At 47.7% G+C, this 26,245-nt stretch overlaps 2 protein-coding genes across 2 annotated transcripts; one reads left to right on the top strand and one right to left on the bottom strand.

The window, feature by feature from the left end:
• The first annotated feature begins 1,231 nt into the window (after positions 1-1,231).
• Positions 1,232-13,870, top strand: LOC125758587 (serine/arginine repetitive matrix protein 2-like). Its single transcript, XM_049415914.1, has 4 exons — positions 1,232-1,424; positions 3,714-3,809; positions 7,630-7,810; positions 12,532-13,870. Exons 1-4 carry the CDS (start codon positions 1,250-1,252, stop codon positions 13,868-13,870), a joined length of 1,791 nt encoding a protein of 596 aa, XP_049271871.1. The 5' UTR covers positions 1,232-1,249.
• Positions 13,871-22,095: 8,225 nt separating this feature from the next.
• On the bottom strand, positions 22,096-25,651 carry LOC119392814 (acanthoscurrin-1-like). Its single transcript, XM_037659768.2, has 2 exons — positions 25,430-25,651; positions 22,096-22,598 (listed from the first exon to the last, which is right to left on the bottom strand). The coding sequence occupies exons 1-2, from the start codon at positions 25,439-25,441 to the stop codon at positions 22,167-22,169; spliced, it is 444 nt and encodes a 147-aa protein (XP_037515696.1). The 5' UTR covers positions 25,442-25,651; the 3' UTR covers positions 22,096-22,166.
• Positions 25,652-26,245: the final 594 nt, after the last annotated feature.

Raw genomic sequence — 26,245 nt, 5'->3', positions numbered from 1 at the left:
TTCTTCGCATCTACGCATCAATGTGTCTGGCGTGAGAAGGGTGGCCGGATTTAGGCGAAGGATTTGTGAAAGGCCGAAGCCGCGAGCTTGTCAGCCAGCCACTCGGTAGGCGGTCAAGCGGCACACGTCATGGAACTAACATGCGCCTAGAGCATCAGTGCCGCTGCAGAACACCCGGTGAAAGCGGCAGTCTCAATGCGTGAGTGCGCGTTCCGCTGCTTCTCGAACGTTTTTTCCCGGGCCGCTTATAGTTTACGCGGTTGCGTCCATTCAGCAAGACCACTGGGCAACGGCCAGCGAGCGCGCCGTATTCAAAAGCGAAGCGTACGAACGAGTGTACTTCAAGAGGAACTTAAAATAGAGGATGCCCCACCTCCACGCCGCCAAGGATTCTCTCATTGGTTCTCCGTGCCGTCTTTTCGCTCTTCTTCGTTTTCTGTAGAATGTTTGTGTTAAGTTACGTTTCCGATTCACACTTAAGCGCTACAGCTGGCGCCGTTTAAGTTCTGTTGCATCAGCACCCTGAGGAGTGAGGTGAGTACAGACGGAGCGCTTCTGATCTGATTATTTATGACTGTTGTATGGATACTCTCTCGATAATATAGACCATTCACTAAACAATAACGTAACCCTTGTCGTCATCGTGATCCCCCTCATAAGTGGCAATGTAAAATACAAGCGAAACCTCTGTCTGGAGACAACACAGCTGGCAGTAAAATATAGAAGCGTGGTTCGTTGGGCTAGTTGGTTGCGGACAGCTATGGCGCACCCTTTTTGATGACCAGATCACATGAAGCTACGACCATATCTTGAATAAAACAAGGATGGTTTGATGCATGTCATTAATCGAAAGAGCAAGGCCAGCATTAGCGTATCACAAAGCAAATAAGTTGATTTAGGTGGCGCTGTAAAAGCGCTGCGTGTATTATCCGACTGAGCGCGAGCTTTCTCACTGTAGTCACTTCAATATTGTAATCACTGTAGCACCAGACACACTTCGTTAGCTGCTATTCGGTGATGAGAGACTCTCCCAAACATAACTATTTAACTCTGTAGTACGCAGACTCCACGTACAAGTGCGACAGCAGCCTCATACATACAGTACATACATTAGAAATATGCACCAATCCGGCATTGGGCAAATATGTGGCTTGCGACAGGTCTCACTGATAATTTGCCTATCTTTCTTCAGTCATAGTGCGCCGCGACGGACCCAGTACAGTGCCGCGTCTCGTCGACTGTTGCAGGAATGAATCCAAGCGACTTCCTCACCTCCTTCTGCCTCGTTTTTCTCGGCACATGGAGCTCAAGCCTGGCGTCGAAGGAGCCATTTTTCACTCACATGGCGCCTTGCGTGGGAGAGCCGATCACTGCCGTCAGTGTACCTCAGAAAGATCAGGCAGCACTCTCAGCGTGGAATAACCGTACGTACTGTTGTGTGCGCATTTGATTGAGTCATGAATGCCGAATAGCCGTTAGAGCGCAGGAAATCTACGTTGATACCTTTCGAAGTACTTTTTTTCGTAGGCTCCCATAAGCTCTGATAAGTCATTATTACGTGTGCACTCACGCGCACGGTTTCTGGATCGTCACGACTATACATTTATAAGGGCTCGAGAGCCTTCGGTAGCTTAGCCTGTTACTTAAACAGTTTTCATTTTCCATTACATTAAGGCGCTGAGTGACTGTCAGTGCCTGGCAAGTTCTTTAAATAAAGTAAAAGTTCGTTAATTCGACCCCCGTTAATTCGGAAAATCGCATTATTCGGACGTCTTCTCTGGTCCCGGCAAGCATATGTATCGTTTAAAGGCATCACACTCTCGTTAATTCGGTCGTATCTGTCCGCAACCCCGTTAATTCAGACATCCTAGGAGCTTTACAAGCAGGAGACGCCGCAAATGTGCGACTCAAGGAGCAAATCGGCCTTCGCGAACGACTGCAACGACCATGGGCCTTCGGAAAGGCATAGTCGCCATCCCTAATCTTCCACAATTGCGTTGTTGGCGACCAACACTGCAGCGGCTGTGGCAAAGTCGTTTCGTTTTCGATTTTACTCGGCGCACGTAGGCCGGGCGCGTGCCTTCATATGACCGTGCCTTTAGCGACCACGATTTCGTCCACAGCGTACGCGGCACTCAGTAACTTCGTTTTGACTTCGGGCAATGCGCTCATCGTCGCAAAACTCAAACGTGGTGGAAGCTGCTGAAGATGAATAGCTTCAGCCGCGGTCCGCATGCTGGCATAAAAATCACTTACTACATTGTGATGGGCGAACTATCAGTTGTCGGCCATTCTTCTAGCGAATGTGTTGTGTTGGTGGTCAGGGGCGTAGCCAGAAATTTTTTTCGGGTGGGGGGGGGGGGTTGAACCATGCTTTGTGTATGTTCGTGCGTGCGTTTGTATGTGTGCGTGTATATATACGCAAGCAAAATTGAAAAATTTCGGGGGGGGGGTTGAACCCCCCCCCCCCCCCTTGGCTACGCCCCTGTTGGTGGTGACGGTACGTATAATTAGGGATGGGTTCAGAGAACGTTTGGGCTTAAGACACGGGGGTCTTGAGCTGCGGTCACATTGCGAACTTAGTCGCGAATGACGAACAGTACGGCTTTTATACTGCACTTACGTAGAATAAGCACTGGCTTTATGTATCCATCAAGAAAATTAAAATACATTGATGTAATAGACACTTATCTATTGTTTTCTTGATACTTTCGGTAATTCGGCATTCGGTTAATACAGACGTTTTTTTCCCTGTTCCGTGAAATCCGAATGAACGAGCTTTTACTGTATTTGGAAAGAATAAAGATTAGTGTGTGTGGCGACAGTGTCCAGCTGACACGAATTCATTCGAAAAGAGCCTTATTGTCGTTTCCAATACGAGGCGCGCCAAAGTCATGTACTGCGCGTTCGTTATAACCGCCCTGTGATGGTCAATAAACACCGATATATAATTACCATTACTGCAAGAGCACAGCAACTGTAGGAACGAATCCAAGCTGTGAATTCCCGCTGAACACCATGATATTAAACCCAGTAAAGTGAAATAATGCACTTGTTAGGGCATATTTATATCTGACAGTGCTAGCAGCAGCGGTACTTGTGCGTGCTATCGCTAAACGTTATTGCTCAGAGGTACCATCGGGACAGCATGGTACCGTATCTATTGCTTCACTAATACAGTTGCATGTAGCGACACGTCGCGTCTTTGTGGGAGCACTATATGAAGTTGACCGCCCGGGAATATCGTTGGTTTAACAAAATAGACTAATATTCAACAACACTTTCACATGCCTCAATTCACTGTCACAGTACAGTCATGTAGAGTAAAGGACACGAAGGTTTTCGTCCATAAGGGCAGCTTCCCACTGGAGGGTCGCCTTTTTTTAAATATTATATCAGCCATCAAGATCGACTGCCACCTACTCTAACGAACAGTCGTGACGTGGACATTTCCTTTTTTTTACTTTTTCGTAGATACAGCGCCTGGCGTACATAATACTTCGTGTATTTCTCAGAGGAGCGTAAAAACAGGGCATTGCTTTGCCATCCTTCGCAACCGGAACCTTCAGTTTTCGTTGGAGCCCTGTATGTCACGATCGCCTGCTCCGTTAGCTTAACACTTCGCACATAGTCGCATTTTACGACACGATGAACTTGTGACACTTAAACGAAAGGCGAGTTTCAGGAGTGACACCCACCCTTCTTCTCCAAAGTTTTCAGGCAAAACGCTGCAGGCAGTGGAGCTGGCTTTGCCCAACTCTTTCAGAAAGCCAAGAGCATCGCGACGAGCTCGTCCGTTCTGCTCAGAAGTGAGTACCTCGCCACGTGGAACCTCATAGTATCAACAACCGATGACAGTTTATAGGTATTCCAAAAAAGAATGGACAACTCTCCCCAAAAAATCTTATGGAGACATATCCCTCTTTTTCAATAAGACACCACGTATTTATCTGCTAGATATTGCCTCCATTCCCTCCTCCCAAGGGCAGGCAGGCTTTGTGCCCGTGTGGTGTCAGCCTGGTATACCCTCCTATTGGTGTACTCGTATACTTGTGTAGGTTTGCATGTCTATTATTATTATTATTATTATTATTATTATTATTATTATTATTATTATTATTATTATTATTATTATTATTATTATTATTATAACAATAACACATTTCTAAAGTTGAGCTACGCGAGATGGCTAGTTGGCTCATGTGCTCTGTTTCTGCGCGCATGTTACAGCTCGCGTTATTTCCTGGACGTGAGAGGCAACGCGATGCGTTTGTTCACTTCTGTTTGCACTGGTCATTATGAGAGCGTTCTAAAATTCAGTAATCACAGTAATCAGCTGGGATGTGTTCTTGCTTGCATGTGCGCGTGACACGACTCTCACTGATTTAATTAGTAAGCGAATATTTAGTGTCATATAGGCCCGAAAAATCTCCGAATCTTACCTTGTATGTCTTATGCATCACTGTAGCAACGGGTACTTCGTCTGTCGGGTGAAAATGTAACTTTTTTCTTCCCGGTAGTTTACCTATTACCTGCAGCGGTGGTTTAGTGGTTATAGTGCTCGACTGCTGATTCCAAAGGTCGCAGGATCGCATCCCGGCGGTGGCGGCCGCATTTCGATAGAGGCAAAATGCTAGAGGCTCGTGTACTTATATTTAGGTGCGCGTTAAAGAACCCCAGGTGGTGGCTATTTCTGGAGCTCTCCACTACGGCGTCTCTCATAACCATATCGTGGTTGTGAGACGTAAATTCACACAAATTATTATTATTAGAAAAAAAAGAAGCGCATCATCTGCAGACAAACACGCATAATATATTCCATGATACATGCCAAATCACAAAATCACAGTTTCGCCGGCAGGGCGAAACTCAGATATATTGAGGCTTGGGAACGTAAAACTCCAACAATTATTATTATTAGTTTGCCTATTGGCACAAACAACTTCATATACAAATGAAGGCCGGTTTTAGCAATCGACATCGATAATGCTCATCCGCAGTGTAAACGGCGCCGAGAACGATAGTGCCGGTCCTCACGTAGGAAGAAGGCCCACAGTTCGCAGACAGAATCGTCAATTTGACAGTAATGGATGATGAAACAAGCGCAATATGCACGAAGACTTAGAAAGAACACAGGCTTACTAGCAAGTGAAAATTTTTATTTCGGAAAGCACGTTCTTATATATGCATCACACGAATGCACGTCACCAGAAACCACCCTTATTATCACAAACAGTGTGAATTAACGAAATACCGCAATGATAAACGACTACATACAGCAGGGAAACACGTGTTAAGCCGCTGAATAATGAGTCATGTTACGTCCAAAAAAGCATATCATGAACCTTTACCTACATGCCCAGCTGGCAGTTGGTAAACTCCTGACTGTAGTGCGGCACGCGAGTGACATCTTCTCACTGCCTTTTTCTTTTGTTGAAATGATGAATAGGAGAGGTTGGCCCCATTATGGCACCGGCTACTCCTTCTCGCTTTGCAGAAAAAATATGTTTCATTTTGGAGAAAGGCAAGCTGTAGTCAACCACAAACAAATCAACCTAAAGCAATGTGTAATCCGTACTCAGCTGCCATATAGCACAAGTGGGAGCTCTCAAAACTATGTCTGAGGGAATGACTGTGCCGAGTTCGCTTCTGTCGGGAACTCCCACCATTAAGCCTCCCACATCTTATAAGTCTCGAATACAGGTGAACTAACCTGCGCTTTCCGTTGTTGAACGTAGCGTCTAGAAGACAAATGGCTGATATGGCTATAAGGTTGATCAACAGTGCTGGCCTCGGTGGTCCATGCCTCCTTTTCAATACGCGCTTACTACAGCGCTCTCACTAGATGTATGAGTCTTGCCTAAAGTGGACAAGCATAAAGGCGCAGCTTGGCGTCTTAGCTGCGATATTAGTAACAGTTCTTCAATATTAAGGGATTGGACAGAACTGCTGGGATGCCGGATCTGCAATGTGTTGAAGGTTTAAGATGACCTGGAAGCACGTCTCGCACTATGTTTTATTGCGATAGCAATTATATGGACAGTCTCGGCTGGATTTTGCCGTCGCCGTCGCCGTCGCCGCCGTCATGCACCGTATATGTATAAGTATGTATATATCTATAAAATCCCCACAGAAAAATAACTCAGAAAAATGCTTCCGAAGCACGGAATCGAACCAAGGACATCTTGCTCCGCAGCGAGCGGCGCTATCCACTACGCCACGAAACGCAGATCCTCCACGTAGCTAACGGCGAGCGTTATATACACATCATTTAGCGCTGGACGGACTCGGAGACAGCAGGCGATAATAAGCGTTTCTTCATTACCAGCGAGGTGGCGCTAGGAGCCCGACGGGCGCATTTAAAAGTCGTCGGCGAGCTCGCTCGTTTCTTCTTATATTTGCGCATGGGAGAAGCTTGCCCTTCCGCTGTCTGCTCGCGCGGTTTTCTCGTGGCGAGGGGTAGAGGAATGTTTCACGCTTTCACCGTGATGTCCGCGCTCATGTTACGGCGCGTACGAATGTCACTCGAGCTCAGGGACGCCGCTAAACGAACAAACAGAAGATGAGCGCGAACTATCAAGTGTCACAGCTGACACTTGAAGCACGCTAGTTTCCTTCGCTGCTTCGGCCGCCTGTTGCAAGGCGGCCGCCTTCGGCCGCCTTGCAACAGAAGCGCTGTTCAAACTGAGAGTATCCATTGGTGAGCCTCACTTCGTATAGCATTAGTTCTTTGCTATCGCATTCATTGCTTCGCCCTTGCGGCGAAACTGACTTTTTTCATCACTAATTCCCCTTGCAGGCAACTCTTTATCTTTGCTTTTAATGTTTCATGCTTTCAATAAGTGGCGGTGCTTCACTTTAGCTACTTAACCAAAGCAACAACTTTTTATTGCGATAGCAATTATATGGACAGTCTCGGCTGGATTTTGCCGTCGCCGTCGCCGTCATGCACCGTATATGTATAAGTATGTATATATATATATAAAAGCCCCAAAGAAAAATAATTCAGAAAAATGCTTCCGAAGCGCGGAATCGAACCAGGGACCTCTTGTTCCGCAGCGAGTGGCGCTATCCACTACGCCACGAAACGCAGATCCTCCACGTAGCTAACGGCGAGCGTTATATACATACCCTTTACCGCTGGACGGACTCACAGACGGCTGGCGATAATAAGCTTTTTTCATTACCAGCGAGATGGCGCTAGCAGCGCGACGGGCGCATTTAAAAGTCGTCGTCGAGCTCGCTCGCTTCTTATATTTGCGCAGCGAGAACCTTGCCCTTCCGTTGTCTGCTCGCGCGGTTTTCTCGCGGTGAGGGGAAGAGGAATGTTTCACGCTTTCACCGTGATGTCCGCGCTCATGTTACCGAGCGTACGAAAGTCACTCGAGCTGAAGGGACGCCGCTAAACGAACAAACAGAAGATGAGCGCGAACTATCAAGTGTCACTGCTCGACAGTTGAAGCACGCTAGTTTCCTTCGCTGCTTCGGCCGCCTTTGCAACAGGAACGCTGTTCAAACTGAGAGTATCCATTGGCGAGCCTCACTTCGTATAGCATTAATTTCTTGCTATCGCATTCATTGCTTCGCCCTTGCGGCGAAACTGTGACTTTTTTTTTTGTCTCAATCAAGGGTGGAACCGGTGTTTGGCGGCGGTGTGCGTACCGGACACGTCTCTGCAGTCTGTCTCATGCCGCGCCCTCTACTTTTCTTACAACCCGCACAAGCACACCTGCACTCCGCAGAGAGGTTTCTGCCAGCGGACCATCAACCACTTCGCCTCGATGGAAGACTGCCGGATAGCGTGCACCAGGTAACCGTATCACTGTCAGCTCACCGTGCTTGAAGTTCCGAGGGAGCAGTATACCCGTGGTAGGGCCGTTACTTTTGTTCAAGCCTGATGCATTACTTCGGGCACGGCACAGATTAACGACTGGCAACCATCATCCTGACACCCAGCACTCTTCATTTGCATTGTATTTGTATTGTCAATAGAAAGGAACGAAAAAATTTTAGGCCACTCAATCATAAAAGTATTAATTGCTGTTCGACGCGCAAAGGCAAATATTGATGCTTGTCATTAGAAGGGGCTCCAGGTGCTTCCTCTAACATTGCTCTTTTCTCCGGATCTCGTCAGGAAATCGATTCTTCTCAGAAAAGTAACCCATGCTTTAAAGCCTCTCATGCACTTCTCATTTTTCTCTACGCCCTTTGCGGTTCAAAGATGGCATCACAGACACAGGCGTGCGCGGGTGGGGGGGGGGGGGGTTGCAGAGGAGCGCACCCCCCTAGTCATCTAAGAGGGGGGGGGATCGCAAAGTCTGCCCCGTACATTGACTTAATAAGGAGGGGGAGGAGGGCGCTGCGATGAACCTTCTCCCGCCTTCACTCCCCTGAAGGGGAACCCTGCGCACGCCTATGATCACAGACATAAGCCTGTATCAATTAGGAAAACATGGTACTTACAGTGGCCGGATTTTAATTATCTGCGCTGCCTATTCTTTCGCACGAACTCAAGAGGTGTATGCCGATCATGTGGGAACTGACTTGGATGCTGCGGTACTTAGGCACTTTCGTTTTCCGTACTCGCAAATATGAACGCAGCCTCTGAAGTTGTCTTCGGAAACGAACTCTGCTAACCGCTATTTGTCTACGCTGCTCCAGCTGCCCGCCACAGCTTTACTAGACTTAAGCTTGTTCTTCCAATAGCGTGTCAACTCAAACTCCTGCTCTAATCTGTTGGGAAAAGAAAACGATTAAACACCTAGATGTACAGTGCTCGTCAAATGAAACCCGAACACCGGCAAGCCTTCGTAACGGTATAGTGCGCACCGTCCAGTTATCACCATGGACAGGCGCGTATATGCGCAGTGTGGTCAAACCGGATGCGTGCGCCTGTCAATGGTGATGACAGGACGGCGCGCACTATATCATGCGAAGGCTTGCCGCTGTTGTTCGGGTTTCATTTGACGAGCACTGTACATCATGGTTCACAATACGATAAGGCAACAGCGAAGTGTAGCTACGATAAAAACATCCACAACAATCATCTGTCATGTGCCCTTGGGGACGCGCAGCGTCGCACACCACTACAGCCTTGACACACTCCGGCTCGAGTTAAACCGCTTTAGTTTGGTTAAAGTGTTCGCCAGTAAGTCCTAACCTTGTAAAGAATGAATGAAACCTTAATAAACGGAGATGTGGAACACTACATTAGGATATTAGTAGAGATGTATCAAACTGTGGAAACGTGCACACCCCTATATGAATAATATTAGATGTCCCGGCTACCTACTTACATCGGACTTAGCCGTGTGTGTACCTGAGCGTTCAAATTCCCTTCATAATAGCAATGAACCCGACAGGGCCCGCACATGGAGCATATTTGTTGTCCGAACGTCGCATACAAATCACCCGCACACTTGCAATACGTAGTCTGCTGCAGAAAAGACGCCGTGCAACGGCAGCAATATCCAATTCTCATCCCCACTGCCCAATTGAACCGGTGCCTTTTTGACGACTTCGGTGGAATTGTCTATAAAGAAGTCATTAGCGAAAAAAAAAAAAACCAGCTAAAAGGAAAGCCGTGCCTCATGTCCTGCGTTTCAGTAGACATCGCGACCTCCCATCCGCCAATCTTGAAATAGAATTATCTGCCTAATTCCTGGGGATGCAGCGCCGTGGTAGCAAAAGCAGAAGATCATCTGTTTGAAGAAACGATGGTGCATCAGAACGTCGTCGTCAGTAGTAATATCCTTATCAAGGGCTAAGTGCCGGCACATTAAGAAACATGCATGAAAAAAAATTCTTGCACAATGAAGCCCCCCCCCCCTTCCCGTCACCGCAAATGATATACTCAATTATCTTACCTATTGACGATTATTACTTCATTTGGACCGAATGTGGATGACCTCAGCAAGGACAAGTGCTAATACGAGATTTGGAAATAACCAATGAGGGAGGCTTGACGCTAGGAGATCCCTTAAATGACCAAAATATTTCCTATCAAGAATCTCAAATTACACACTTGCCACATGCGTAGTAACGTAATATGAATACGTTTGTTTCATATCTGCTCTCATAGAAGCATACATGGCCGCGTGAAGTATATAAGGTTTGCTCAAAGATGTGTATGTAGTTCACGGTACACGACGATGCCAACGCTTCTGCAAAGGCACTCATCCGCAAACACCAAAACAAACCCTCTGCTAGCAACACTTCCGCGATGTTACGCTTCCTTACCCTTCCGCCCGACTCGACATGACTGAGGCGTTTGAATGGTGTGGCGTTTCGCTTCGCTGATCCCTGCGACGGCAGTTCTGTAGAAGCACATGGGAGGAGCGGTTCGCTTTCGCCTTTGACCGCTACTCTCCTCTCGTCTTCAGGCCGGCGTACTCGAGCATAGCGTGGTAGGAAAGTTCAGCCTCTGGGTCAGTGTACATAAATACGAATGGTACTTAGCCTTGTTTCCGTTTAATCCCTATGAAACAAGGTGAACACCTGCAAGCTAGCTGAAATAATGCGGCGCTGAAGAATGAAACGATACATTAGGTCATCATTAGAAGAGGTACGCAGCCAATCACAATCAAGAATGTAGAATCAAATATACACCCTGAAAACTTCTCAACAAAAATTAATAACGATAATAACGAAGACTCATTCTGGCACTGCTGCGCGCGCAGCGACAAAGAATCTACAGCACCCCGAACCGATAAATAGCAGAGTACTTAAGGATTTGCGGGTACAGGAGTGAAACTATTTGTATATTATTTAAGAACAAAAATCTAAAGGCATATGCGTCATTATTTTTGCTATTAACACATGCGGTGGAGCAATAGAATACGGGTGTGCCTGTTCTATGTACTTGCTTTTTTTACCACTGATTTAGTGAAGTATGTTCGCCGAATTTTCCTTAAATACATACCTCTACGTGCAGCTAGATCCGCTTTTTCATTTCCATATATGCCACAGTGTCCGGGAATCCACTGAACTATGACAGTGTGACCAGACACAGTGGCAAAGAAGAACTCCCACCGAGACAGGGATCAATTATGGAATCTTTCACCCCAAGACCTCTTTCTCCGCTCCATAGACCCTGACTTAAAAACAAGACATCCGCATCACCTTCCCTATCACCTTGATACACTCTATCATCGACTCCGCCTCAACGCAGCATTCATTAATAGCTACATGTGCCACCCTGGTTTGACCACTGACCCATGCTGTGATAACTGTGGTGCTCTAGAATCAATAGAACATATTTTATTAGATTGCCAGGCCATACAGAGAAGAAAAGAAAGAACTTGTCTCCAAAGTAAAATATGCTCAACCTCCCCTTAGACCTACGTCTTCTCCTTCTCAGCAACGTCAGATTTTAAAATTTCTGTTCACATTCCTCGAGGACATTAACAGAATTGATAAACTGTTACATAACTTACATCAGCATCATTACGTTGTGACATGTACAGACTGTTTCACACTTAGGGGAAAACTTGGAGCACTTTGCAAGGTGCTCCGAATTTTCGCCAAAGTGTGAAACAGCCTGTACATACCACGATCATATTAGCTTCCTTTTTAACACGAAAGAGTTTTATGCCGGCGTCCACCACGGCTCCACTGACGCATTTCCGTCACGGATATGACGTTGTAAAATATAAAGACTAACATATGGCAAAGAAAAAACTATAAGAAAAAGTTCCGTCACCGGAAGTCGATCGCCAGCGCGCAGCGCGAAACGACTCCGCCACAGACGTCATGTTCTTTGCTATGCTAACGGCGAGCTATTTATGTACGCCATTCGCCGGTGGTGGTACTCAGAGATCGGCGGTACAGCGTGTTTTCGGTGTCACTAGCGAGATGGCTCGAACGGCTCGAAGAGCGTGCTTTAAAAGTCGTCCCCCACGCGGATTAGCGCGCGCCTCGACAGGGCGTGGTCGCTTGTGTGGGCGCTCATCTCGTGATCTCGCTGGTTTGTACGTCTTGCGCTCTGCCTGCAAGTTTCCGTTGAGAGCACGAAGGTCACCTCGCTCACTGCAGCGGCCGCTTTTGCGGAAGGAGCGCGCTGCTCACACAGAAATAAGTTACAACTGTGACAGTTCGCGCTCATCCTGTGTATGTTCGTTCCGCGCGTCCGTTCTGCTTGAGCAGCGCATTGCAAGTTTCGAGCGGCTTGCCGTTCTTCGCGTAACATTACAATTTGACACTGTAGCATTCATTGCTTCGCGCTTGGGGCGAAAAAAATGCACAACAAACGCTCAACTACGTCTGTGAAGACACGTTTCACTTTCGTGTTATAACGGTTCCTACGACAGAGGGATCAGCCATGTTTTTTCCCCTTCTCCTACCTGCCCTCCTCCTCCTAGGGTATTCTGTCCTCAATCCCTTCCCCTATACAGAGTAGCATGTAGGCGCCTTTATATACGCCGGCAGAATTCTCTGTTTTTCATTAAAGAGCTTTCTCTCTCTCTTACCACCTTGTTTTTTCAGAAATGCGAGTGAACTAATTTTTTCCCTTCTCTCACCTTTTTTTCCCAGCCCGAAGGAAAGTGGCCGTGCGGCTACAATGCCAACGCCCCAAGACACGGAGGTCAGATTAATCATTATGCGCAAAAGGAACGGTGCCTCAGTGACACTAGTGAACAGCACGCTAAAGGTGCCACAGAAGAAGAATCTTTTCTTCGTCGGCTACCTTCTTCCAGATCCTTACGGTCCTCTGGTAGGAATGCCGAAAAGCAGCGTCCATCGACAAAGTTCCGTCACCAAGGTTGCCGTCAAAAAACCTGAAGCTACAAAAGCTCATACTCCTTCAAGTGCTACTAAGCAATCCTTGCCGTCTCCTGTGGGCGGCTTAACAGGTTTTCCTCAAGGGTCACTCAGCACTTCGAAGCCATTGCCGCAGCCTCAGTTTCCTAAGCAAGTTCCAGGCATGTTGGGTGTAGGGCCAATGGCAGGCCAACAAGCTTCTATTGGCGATCGTTTTCCCTCACTACCGAACCTGCCAAACCTGCCTGCTCAGAAGCCTGCAACATTCTTATTTGAAGCTCAAGGACAACAACCTAACGTCCCTTCAGGGCCTCTGTTAAAGGAAACAGGTGCCTCTGAAATACCCGCCGTAGGAAAGAAAATAGTGTCCGCCATGCCATCAACGGGACAAACGGGACCTCTTGTAAGTGACAAGAGGCCTGCATTATCATCAGCCCAGCCGCCTATAAATGCCTTGATATCTGGCGTGCCACTATCGCCGCCTCCCAGCGCAATGCAAGGCCCACTTTCGGAAGCAAGTCGGGCGCCGCTGCCAATGCCCTCGGGACGCGCGGGAGATTCACCCAATACGTCCAAACCGAGACAGCTCTCCGACATGTCGACGCCGACACTACCTCCTGGCATGGTAGATCCGTACTTGACAGACAGTCCGATAAGCCCTCGCGCCGGTAAGTCAGCATCAGACTCGTCCGAAGAAGACGAGTCCGATGCGTCGAGCTCGAACAGCTCGAATGACGACGAAGCTACTGAGAGGGCCGAGTCAACGTCGAATACATCGGAGTCGGGTCCTGAAGAAGATTCGGGAAAAGTTCGGCACGCCAGAGAACTGCCGCCGGGCCTCGCCCGTACGAGGCGAGGAAAAGATGAGAAAACACACAGGGTGGCTCCGATGTCGCGGCGAAGCGCCAGGGAAGGTCCATCGAGGGAGCCAGTGGTCGAAGAAAAGATCGTCCCTGAAAGGGCCCAGCTTACGGGAATGCGTACGGCGTATCGCAGAAGCGTAGCCGCATCCTTCCCGACATCGAGCCGCAGGAGAGGAAATGGTGGTCTGCTCTCGACGCGCTGGGCGCAGCCTCGAGGATCTCGTTTTCATTCATCTATATCACTGTAGTAATGGGCATACCCCTACGTGCAGCGTATGCAGTAACAACGAAGCGCGGAAAACTTCGTGTATGGGAGTCTAGAGAGCTACGGCAGGAAACCAAGCCTGTGCTAGTCATACACGCAATAAAACCGTTTGCCGTCATTCGTGATCGCTTCCAAAGCTGAAAGAGGAAACAAACTTTCTACGGAGCGAATATGAAGACAATAGATATTGAAGCAGTTGTACAAGGGAATTATTTTAGCTCTTAATGGGAGTGGAATAATTACTATCATGGGAAAAATGTACTTAATGTGAAGTAAGGCACGACTTGCCGCCGGTGGGGACCACCTTCGCATTATGCGTCAGACGCTCTACCGAGTGAGCTACGGTGCAGTCGTTCTCCAGTACACTTTCCGGGTATTTCCTCATGCCTAACCTTGGGTGTGTGAGCACCGCTTAGCCATGGCGGTGGATGCGCAACAATCTTTATTTGCAAAATGATGTAACGTAGCACGTGATCCTTCGCGAGGTGGCGGCTGACCAATGAACCCCCGCGTGAGCCCTAAAGGCATCAAGCCCGCCGGTTTGGGACCCACTCAATTTCAATGGATAAAGAAGGGTAACAGATAGAGGGGCTTAATGCGACGCTTGTGTAATCACTTCCCACCGGAAGCAAGGTGCTTTTTACGTCCCCTTTAGTTGATGTTTCCTTCGTGTGATGATTAATACATTTCGATTAAAAGCCACGAATAATTCCTTGGATAGAGAGAGAGAGAGAGATGCTCTTTATTAGAAATACAGATATTTTTGCCGGCGTCAGTATACCGCTGGCATGCTACTCTGTGCGGGGACGGGGAACGGGATTGACAAAATAAAGAAGAGAGGGGAGGAAATAATAATAGAAAGAAAGAATATAAAAAAATGAAATGAGCAAGTGAACCTGATAGAAATATTTACAAGGAGGGTGTCAGGTAAGATAAGGCTTTGCTATGTGAAATAGCCAGCCATTAAAGCTTTCGACTAGGCCAATTTTTTGATAGGTAATTAAACAGTGCCTGTAAAACCCGTCGCTGCTTTGAAGGGCCGGGCACTGGGCCTAATAAGTTGTGTAATGTTAACTGATCGTGACAGATCGTGTCCATTTGTCGCTCAAGCACCTGTCTCTCATCGCGGTACGCGGAACATTCCAGTAATATGTGCCCCGCAGTCTCCATGCTGCCACAGTTATCACCTTCGATGTTTTTCCATGGCTTATTTATCTTCTGGCTTCGTACAGTAGTGGCTAGCGGAAAACGGGCTTCCATTCCGCTACCGTTTCGTTCATTTTTATGACCCGTCTTCCTCCTATATTTCAAATTTCTTATTCCACAACACCCGCAAAAATGTGTACATACAGATTACTTAAAGAGAGTAAATTGCACACCGCGAACCAGGGACCGCCACAGATGCGCTGCCATTCCACGTCTTCTTAATCGTGAGCGAATAGGCAGCAGCCGCCTCAAGCAACGTTCCGCCGAGACGACGTGGATTGCTTAGTACTATTCCCTTAAAATGCACAATGACAGCCCGTGTTTACGACAATTCGTCATTCACCAGGGGCGTAGCCAGAAATTTTTTTCGGGGGGGGGGGGGGGGGGGGCTCAACAATACTTTATGTATGTCCATGCGTGCGTTTGTATGTGTGCGTGTATATATACGCAAGCAAAACTGAAAAATTTCGGAAGGGGGGGGGGGGTTGAACCCCAACCCCCCCCCTTGGCTACGCCCCTGTCATTCACGTCATCCACGCAGTGAACGCAACAAGCTAAGCCACCAGCGCTCGACAATCAATTCCTGGCAGTTATTGCTACGGTACACCACCTTTAGCAAAAAGCACAATGTTACCAGGTTCGTCGTAGCGCTGGCAATATAGTCTCGAACTTTGATGCAGGCATCAAGCCCAGCTAAATAAAACATGTTGCTGGGCTAGTTGGTTCATACTGTGCAAAAGAGAATAGCGCAACGGTAGGACAATTATAATAATTGTTGGGGTTTAAGGTCTCAAAACCACGATATTATTATCAGAGACGCCGAAGCGGAGGGCTCCGGAAACTTCGACCACCTGGTGTTCTTTAACGTGCACCTAAATCAAGGCACACGGGCCTCAGGCATTTTCGCTTACATAGAAAATGCGGCCGCTGCAGCCGTGATTCGATCCCGGGACCTGCGAGTCAGCAGTCAAGCACCATAACCACTAGACCACAGTGGCGGGTCAACCGTAGGGAAGAGAACGAGACGTTACTCTAGCAACATCGATTTCCACAGCAGCGAGCCTATACTTTACCATGGAATACTGTTCCGTTTGCTCCGTATCGTCACGCTTCGCGCCACCGGCGCTGCTTATGGGGGGGGCCCGGATGTAATTTGTAAATGATCAGTCACGGAGAACCAATACGTAATAGGATTCCGTGTTACGGTATAGGTCTGATGCGCAGTCAAACGCACATTTATAGGCGGGAACGCAACTCTTCTTTCTCTCTGGTAATCAAACTGCACGCAACAATCGCTCAGTCACTGTAAACATTTGGAGCGCGTTATACGCACATGCAGTATATGGCGCTGTAAATAAACCAGAAAGCATTCCCGTGTTATCTTATACTCGCTGACGACAAGAATGACATTGTTGGAACCAACCACCGTGGTCTGGTCGCAGATAGCACAGATCGCTAAGGGGTTGTGGCGACCTGCGTGCTTTCTTTTTTTTTTTTTTTCATCTGCTCGCGTACACTCCTCCAACCGGTAAAAAAAGTTGTTCCACATTTAGTTAACGGCACCAACAAGCACACAGCCATAACAGCCTTACACGTACCGCTGTTCAGACAAGAATATAAAGGTTAAAGCAAACATGAGGACCATAGAGAAACATACCTGAATCGGGCCCTCCGGCCGAGCTACTGCCCTACTGCCAGACCACATCAAAAATGTTTTAGCCATGGCCATTAGTGCGTCAAGTAATACTGGCACCTACGAACCTGACCCGGTGGGCGTCACGGCGTATACTCTATGCTACATGTGCAAAATACGCTTACCTTGCATAACAAACTTCTTGTTCTCAGTGTTTCTAACGCAACAAACAGCAAAACTATTTCGGCAGACGAAAGGAAACAGCTTACCGCAAAAGCGAGGCGACGTGTTTAAAATGTGGCGAGGTGGGCGTAACCAGCGGCGCGTGACCAGCGCAGCATCAACGTCTCTATGGTAACCGGACGCGTGGAGGCAAACCGCTGGATGCATGATTAGCTCTCGGTCTTTGAAGTGTGTGGGTATCACTCTGGCTTCAGCAGAGATGATGCGTATAGCTCGGGCGCACGCGCTCACGGCGGAACGGAGGCCAGCAGTCGAGCCCGGGACTCCGCACAGTAAGGTGCATGCTCTCGCTCTGCCTCTGTGTACTTTCTGAGGGCTTCAGCCGACCCTTGGCCCTGAGCCTACAAGTCAAGTGGAAGCAGACATCGCTACGCCACCTGGCTGAGGGTCAGACCCTTCGCCCGCGAAGCGGCTCATGTGGCCGCTGTTCACGTAAGTATGTTTCGTTATGCTACTACATACGTCGCCTGCGGACGGTAAGCTTGTACACATTAACAGTGAAATGCCGATAGAACGGATAAAACAAAAGTTGCAGCGCGCTTGAGCTTCGCCTCAAGAGTAGAACGCAATAGCGTTAATCGTGCCCCGTTGCCATTACCTCACTTCTCGGTGGGCAGCTCAACCATGCCGCGATGAAAGGAAAGAGTGTGCGAGTTGCACTTGCTGTTCGAAACTATCCTAGGATGCCTACTGCAAGTACAGTTGCGAAGTGTCAACACGCCATAATTCTTCCTTTTGCAAATCAGCGAAGTATCCACTACGCGTCCGTAAGGCAGCACGCGCACCTGCTCAGCTGTTCACTTTGTTGACGCTTTTGCTAATGATGATTGAATTGGCCCGAGCGCCTTGTAATGGGTGGGCCTTTAAACCACTCACTCGTTGTGCAATTAACAGTTTTTGACGCCTGGTGCGATTCTACGCTTCTGCCACGACACGCTAGACGCGTTAAGGAGACTCCAAGCACTACAAACAGTTCCAGCCAGTGGTGGGGCTCTGTGGTGGAGCACCTGCTTCTCACGACCTGGATTCGATACCCACTTGGACAAAAAAAGTTTTACTGTTTATTTATTTGCATCTATCTGGAATTTTCTCTCACGGACAACGCCGATTTTTTGTTCACAACGAACGACGCCGACGCAGACACCGTAATTTCTGCGAAACGAGTTCTTTAACGCTATCACGTTAAAAGCATGCCGACATTGCCTACCCAAATAAGAAAGAAGTTCAAGGGAAACATGGTGTTTACCTTGAAAGAAAGAAAGAAAGAAAGAAAGAAAGAAAGAAAGAAAGAAAGAAAGAAAGAAAGAAAGAAAGAAAGAAAAAAAGAAAGAAAGAGCGTCAGGCACGTAGGCGCAAAGCTTCGTTTGCCCCCATTTTCCTGATAGGGCAATGCTCCTGATTTTTTTTTTTTTTGAAAGAGTGAGAAGTAATTATGGATGACAAGAATTTCACGTTCGCTCAACTGACATTGTCTGTTTGGCGATTTCTCAAAGTACTGCCTACAGCTTTCACCGGGGTTACATGTTGTCCGCCCACTCAGTGTTCACCGAGGTGGCCGAAATAGCAGCTCGCTCAGAAGGCGCGCAATGGCGGGTGCTGTCACGTGTCAAAATATGGCGGCATTCATGAATATGGTGCTGCAAAAGATCTATCAGAAGAGTTCCGTGGCATGATAAGGTAACCATGACAACATCCCACGTCAGGCCCGCGAATTGACAGCACGAAATGAAAATAAGGCCGAAAAAGTATTCGACGAACTATTATTCGAATATAGCTCTCCGATGAACGAAGCTGGAAGGATGACCCTCAGTATATAATGTTAAAAGTAATTCTAAGCCATATTGCTAAGAGAACAGAAGAGCAAGGGCGTCGACAGGGAAATGCTGTGAAACGGAACGCTGCGGGAACCAGAGTGCCTTTACGCGTTTGAAAATGAGTGCACCGCAACTGTCCACTGGTTGAAAAAATCGTGTTTCTTTATCTGCAGCGGGTTGAGACACAGGCGCTACGTGAAGAACATTAGCTACCTCGAGGAATGAATCGTGGTCGTCTACGCTCGTCAAATGGTGCCATGCCTTTGCTTTGGCGCTCTATGGCCATTGTAGCCTTTGCGCCACAAAACCATAATAATAATAATAATAATGGTGCCATGCCGGTTAAGCACCTATAGACACAGAGCAAACTTGTAGTGTTTAGCTGGCACTATTTTTACGTGCAGTCAACCGTGAAAATTATACAGGCCATGCTAACCTCCTCTTTGCAACCTTATGCTCCGCATCAGCGGCGATCGACAGCAGCGCTACGCCCAAAGCATATCCCTCCCTCATTCGATGGCCTGTCTGATATCTTCCTGGCGACAAGCGTTTCCTATATTTATCTGTTTGACGCGACGCGCTCTTTGGCAGCCATGGCTATGCGCCTCTGTTTCGAAGTCAGCATATAAGCATAACTTACAGGGCGCAAGTTAGCAACCCTTTGCACAAAGTGATATCCATGCAAAGGCGCACCGCTCGAGGGAGCCCTAATAGCTAGGATTCTGCACTAAAAATAGAATTCTGTGATGGTCTTACTGCAGATGAGTGCTTTGCGAGAAAATGACGAACAAGGCGTTGTGTGGCAGTAGAAATATTATAGGCTAGTAAATAAGACAAATTTCCGGCCTAGCGTTGCGGTTGACGGTAGCTGGCGGACCGCTAGGTGGCGCGGGCAGGCATTTTAACCACACGTGGCATTCTAACCACACGTGCTGGCGTGGTTTGTAAACTTTTGCGGATGACTGTACAATCGACACGCAGCTGCTTCTGTGATGACACGTTTCCCTTTCGTGTGCTATCGGTTCCTGTGGAAGAGGAATCAACCGTAACTTCGGAATTTATTTCTGATCTTCCCCCGTGTCCCTTTTAGTGGCGTCAGTTCCGTGGTTGAAATGACGTACATCAATTATTGGTGGACCCCGCATAAAACACTTCTATGTTAAAAAGAGAGAAGAAATATAGCGTACGCCTGCTTGTCGAATCTTTCTTCTTTCCTTACTTTTTTTTTACAACTTCGGCAGATCATTATGACAGGACAGCGCAAAATACGGGACAGTGAACATACAGGACACAGCTTGGAAAATCGATGAACCCAGCCTTTAAAGACACGTGCACAAGATAAGTTTTGACGACACACACGCTAGGACAGAGCGCTGTGTCCTCTGTGTTCACTGTCCCGTATTTTGTGCTGTTCTGCTATAATGTTGAAAAACGAAATAGCCCACCAAATAACACTTCTACTGATGCACGATGCATGGTCACTCCCCTGTAGTGGGTTGAGTCATTCCACCAGGACCCAACCAACCAACCTACAGGCTCTGGACTACAAGACGCTTCAAAAAACACCTTTATGGCACCCTGTTAACTCCTTTTTTCCTGCCTCGGCACTCAGCGCCAGTGCCACGAGTGCAACCCCTCGATGCCCTTAACAAGAAGACGCACACATAAATTATCTTTCTCAGCAGCGCCTGAAGCAAGAAAATGTATATTTGAGACTCACCGAGTTTCTTCAAAGATGAATAGCCCCGACGGCGTACTATCGAGCCCTAAATAATACGGACTACGCGACCACGAGCGCATCTGCTAGTGAGCCGCCTGTTGTCGAGATCCTGGCTTGAGCGGATGCCCGCCAGTCGTGTAAACTTACCGCTTCCTCTAGGGGCTCGTAGATAAGCCCAATCTTGCCGCCTGAGGCCGACGCCGCAGCGATCGCCGTCGCTGTTCCGCGTAAGTAGCGCTAGAAGCAGTCAGCGTCATTCGTCGCGATTCATCGTCACACGATTTGGTGTCGGGGCTTAAGGCAAGACATGGCGATTCCGTAGTGCGTTTTCGGAGAGCGCTTTTTTTCTTGAAAGCTCGCCGCTTTCCTATTGAGAATGCTTTGTCACGCTGATAGCGCACACGCCGTTAGCGACGTTGGAGCACCGCACGCGTGGCGTTAAGGCGAGAAAAGGTGTGCTACGTAGATGACAATTATTCCAAAAGGATTTCTGTTTTTTGCTTTTTGGGCGAGTTAGTGCTTAGATTGCTTAGGTTGTGCTTGACTGTGGCGCAAAGTACTTTTCGTGAAAAAAAGGTATAGAATAGAAAAATTGAAACGCCAACTACCAACTATATAATACACTCCCAGAAACGTGCAGGAAGCAAAGACACCTCCCGCGCAGGCGTGAAGAGCCAAGCTATGACGTGGAACGACACGGTCAAGGTAACAGGTTATCACTAAAGCATATTTCTGAAGGACACAATGTTGTGTGTCCCTGACACAATCAGACCCTTTATTTTTTATACAGAATGCTTGCAACTCTCTGGGAGTTTGCCCCTTACTTTTGCAGAGCATCAGCACTTGCGCAAAGCGTGCTTCTCTTTTCTAGCCCCCTTTTCACGAAATGTGTTTTGGGCCACAGCCAAGCATACTTAAGCAATGACGCTTATTCTTGTGAGACAAAAAGACACTGTTTTTTACGCGCTCTTTTTTCTCTTCCTTTTCTTTTTTAAGAGCGTATAGGCACGCCTACGGACACATAAAGGTGCGCGTCGCGCAGGGAATACTCTCGACAGCGACCGAGTTGCCAGTGCACGGCCATTTCGGCATGAGTTCACGTGGTCCGTATTATATTTGCTGTCTACTGTTGCACCATGATCTAGTGGGCTTTCTGTTTATATAGATGTTGTCGTCTCAGCGGTCTACAAATTACATAGCCCTCACGAAGGCGTGCAGCTGCATCCTCGCTTCCTGTGTAACCACTACATGCTGCGAACAGTACGGGTGACCATGCGGAGTACACCCATGGCTTTGCATTATCCGACATCTACGACCGATTGCGCGACCGAATTATCGGAAACGCCCGACCACCTACATTTGTGCGGCGTCAAGCAGTATCCAAGTGTCGTGGTTATGCGATTAGAACGATTAGATACCGTAATCGTATTCGTAGTATCCGTGGCTACAGTAGCATGTGAACTCGCAATTGGACTCTGATGACGAAGGAGAGATTATGCTTGCAAAGCTCTGCAAGAAGCCTATCTTTCACTGCCGTTTTACGAAAGGTGCTGTAATTGAAGCATTAACCAGTTCACTGGTGCATTAATCAATCTGTCGTCAAACCATTATTTATACAACAATCACATCAACCCTGTTTTATACAATAAAAGTTCTTCCTCTGTCAGCGCCCATATCCGTAACCACCATATCCACCGTAGCCTCCACCGCCGTAGCCACCGCCACCGTAGCCACCGCCACCGTAGCCACCGCCACCGTAGCCACCACCGTATCCGCCGTAACCGTAGGGTCTGTGGTGGTGGTGATGGTGAGGGTGGTGGTGAGGGTGGTGATGGGCGTGGTGATGATGGTGGTGGCCGTGCCCATAACCACCGTAGCCGCCGTATCCACCGTAGTAGCCGCGTCCGCCACCGCCGTAGCCTCCGTAGCCGTAGGGTCGATTGTAACCCCGGTAACCGCCGCCGTAGCCACCTCCGTATCCACCTCCTCCGTAGCCACCATATCCACCGTAGCCTCCGTATCCTCCTCCGCCGTATCCTCTGCGGTAGCCAGCCGTCACAACGCCGATCACAAGGAACAACGCAGTGAGGAGCAGCTTGGTTCATGGAAACACAAAAAGGAGCACACAGATGTTCATGTCACGATAATGAATATCTGTATACATATACATTCTTAGGTCACATCGATCATGAGGTGCTGTTTAGATATAGTCGGCGTTAAAAAAGTTAAAGCATGGGCATCAGTTTTTGTGATCGTTCTGCAATTCTCTTACCTAATAGAAATTATATCACAATAATAAATAAAGTAGTAAAGGGCAACTTAGCTCTTGTTTTATGCAACACGGTGACAAAACGAATCCCAGTATTGCAATAAAGTGGGCGAGAAACTTTTCTCTCACGCGCGAAGAAGAGAGCAGAAAAAAGATTATTTCAAAACTTGAAGCAAAGGGAGGAAGCTCAATTCGCAATTTCGTGTGACAATATGGTACAGTTTCCTCAACAATTTTTCAATGGTTCCAAGAGGCAGCGGAGCTAGACTGCGGCAACTCCTTGGTTTGTACCGTCGCATCGCAAGGACATCAAACTTCAGACTGACGGCTCATGAGGTCAAATTTTGCAAGCACCGTACGGCTTGCCCAATAGCTTTTCCGGCCTTTAATTCCAGTACAAGGCTGGGGTTTGTCTAAAAATGCCAGTCATCGCTCTCCGTCGTTACAGATGACCGCTCGTAAATAATGAAAGGCAGAGAAGTGTGCTCACCGACTCGTGCCATTTATGGCGTAATCATTCGGCTGACTCACGGTCACGTGGGCTCGATCACGTGTCGTTTTTCGCTTCCTCTCGATCTACTGACCCTCTCAACTCGACGGATTTGATTTAGACCAAAGGTTCAAACAAGCTTTGCCAGTTCAGCGTATAATTTCTTGACGCATGGGAGTATGCAATTGCGTAGCTATTTCAACATGTGACAGTGCGAGCAGTGTACTTATATTTCGGCTATGTTTAATTCGATGAAGTAGAAAGATTACTGCATATAGTGGTGAAAGCAACAATAACTTATCCATTTGGCCTGTGCTCGGGAGAATGAGTCAGATTACTAGGACGGTAAGCGTCATATTTGAGTGCACGTGCCAGTAATCTCTTTCAGTTGGCTATTTCGTTGTTCAGGCTTGTTTTAACGATATATTCGCTAAGAGTGCCACGGTCGTTTAGGTGTCTTCACAATCACGTGTCATTAGCACAACACGCCAACAAGATCCGCATAAGTATGAGAAACAGAATGTTTTTGTAGCTTTTGGTCCTATGCAATACCTAGGCGGGTCAACAGCTGATCTAGCTTTAGCACATTTTGTCGCAAGAGTCCATTTCTCATGCATCCCTCTAACCAGACTTTTATTTATCTTTTTTTTTGAGCAGCGCTATACAGAAAGTCCGAACATAGTGGCCCTACGACGATCGTCTGCTTGTCTGTTCTTGACAGGTACGTTTCACTCGACCGCGGCCATTCTATATCATATCAGTTGATTCTCGCTAGTGAACGACTCCCGCGTAAGAAAGAATAATGACTTCTTCATCTGCTGAGTTTGAAGAAGTGAAGAGCAACGCGCATTTTCCCATACGCCATTCGTTGAGGCACTCTATAGTAAGGATGCAGCAATATCAACAAGAATCTGAATTTCGCTCGCAGCACTACAGATCTCATCACTCAAAGCATCTACTGCTACACTCGCGATTATCTTGGCGTACTTTTTTCTGTTTCTTTACTTGCAGTCGCTTTAAACTATTCACTTGCTAGAGCTTTCATTATATTGTCACGGTGTCGTGACGTCGACGAAGACAGCAGTCAGCACGTCCGAGATGAAACTGTTTATTTGGCCGAACTTGTGGCCGGGAAACTGAAAGTCAAACTACAGCAATACGCTGATAACGGCGGACAGAGCGTCGACCGTCGATCAACTGACAAGCAGTCAAGCGCATCGGCTTTTATACAGGCGCTATCGAACTTTGCAGCGATATCGCTGTTGGCGGCGTTATCTCTCGACAAAGCTGGAACATTCTCGTGCGGCGCGCAATTTAAACAGATTGTTCCAAAACAATCGCGAGGCTTCCTACACATCACGGCGAGGCCTGCGCAGCGTGTTGCCCACAGTCTTTGTGGGTGAAGCTTCAACTCATGAAATATGACTCGGGGCAATATATATAAAGCACTATCATAGTGCCAATAATTAAAAGTCGTTATCTTCAACAAAGTTATGGTGTTTAAAGCCCATAGACTACACTGTGGGTAATGAGAAATGTCGGGATTAAGGTTGACCATCTGGGGTTTTTTTAAGGCGCCCCAAAAGCACGGTGTGAGAGCGCTCTTTACGCTTCCATTTACATCTTTGGAGTTAACTGAGCCAGTGGCTCACGCAAAGATGTGTTAGTACAATAAAGTTCGTCTCTCCACATGCAGCAGTCACCGCTGTCGGGAATTGAACCTGCACTCTACTAATAAGACTGCTACTGCAGACCAGAAGAGCCGGATATTAGCTCTTTGACGGGGCCTTGCAGAACTATAGACATTACACTGACCTATGCACTGGACGTAGAGTGCTAGGTCCACTGCTTTGTGAACAAGGAACCTATACAGGTTCCGAAACGTCAAAAACTGTTCCCTTTTTTTAACTTCGTCAGTGACCGTAATTTTCGTTATGCGCAACATACCTGGCTAGACGATCATTCGTCGGACTCTTGACTACTGGACAAAGTGCATTTCCCATATACGCATAGCGATTATCATTATTTTCTCTAGCTTATCGCATTTTAGCAGTTACCTTGCTGTTGGCGCCAACGTTGTTACTCTTTTTGATCAGTAGTATTAATTTAACTCTTATTCGGTTGCGTTGATACATTTGTCCCATTAGTGGAAAGAGAAAGTACTCACTGCAACTCGCATGATGACTCTTGATTCGTGCTTGTTTCGAGTGAGCGTGGATTGATTCTCGTCTCGCTCTCGGCTCCCTTCTCTGACGGATCGGATCGGTGGCCTCTTAAATAGACTCCGCCACGCTTCTTGGAGGCGAGGCGGGAGAAAGAAAGAAGGGAACCCTCACCTCCGGCCCACTTCCCTCCATCGGCAAGGTGTTTTCCCTGCCCGAATTTGTGGCGTCTACACAGGGGATTCCCCCTTGAGCGTTAAGACGCCAGCTTCAAACACTAGCTTCAACACGGGCGCTGCTTTTTGTTCAGTGACCCGTGGTTCGAGCAGAAACCTAAAACAAAAAGGCACGCTCTAGCAAGGTGGTTTATAAATGTCGTACCTTGTTGTCCTTAACCTCGCCTGTGCGGGTCGCACGTGCTGTGCGAACGCGTGGAATTACGTTATATCAACAAACTATGGCATGGCTCTCTCCAGTATTACTATCGACACTCAGACAGGAGTCAAGGGAACCCCCGTTCATTGTGTGCCGGGCAAGCGTTGTTGACGTATAGTCCCGAAAGAAATGAGCTCCAACGATTATAGTGGCTGGCTCGGAAATCCCGGGTTGAAGGTAGCAGCGATGTTGGCGGAAGGAAGAATTAAGAGCATCCGTGTACTGGCATTTGCCGCATGCGTCTTTGAGTGCCACTTCTCAAGAGTTGTTGGCAACTGCGGCGTTTTTAAGAGGAGAACAGATGGTAAAAATACTGAAAGAAACACATACGCAGGTTGCCAAAGACAAAACTTAACACGATGCTTTATGCATTTGCCTAAGACGAC

Source organism: Rhipicephalus sanguineus, chromosome 5 (assembly GCF_013339695.2).
Source record: "Rhipicephalus sanguineus isolate Rsan-2018 chromosome 5, BIME_Rsan_1.4, whole genome shotgun sequence".
Taxonomy (NCBI): Eukaryota; Metazoa; Arthropoda; class Arachnida; order Ixodida; family Ixodidae; genus Rhipicephalus; species Rhipicephalus sanguineus.
The sequence above is the reverse complement of the archived record's forward strand: the minus strand, read 5'-3'. Positions and strand labels throughout refer to the sequence as shown.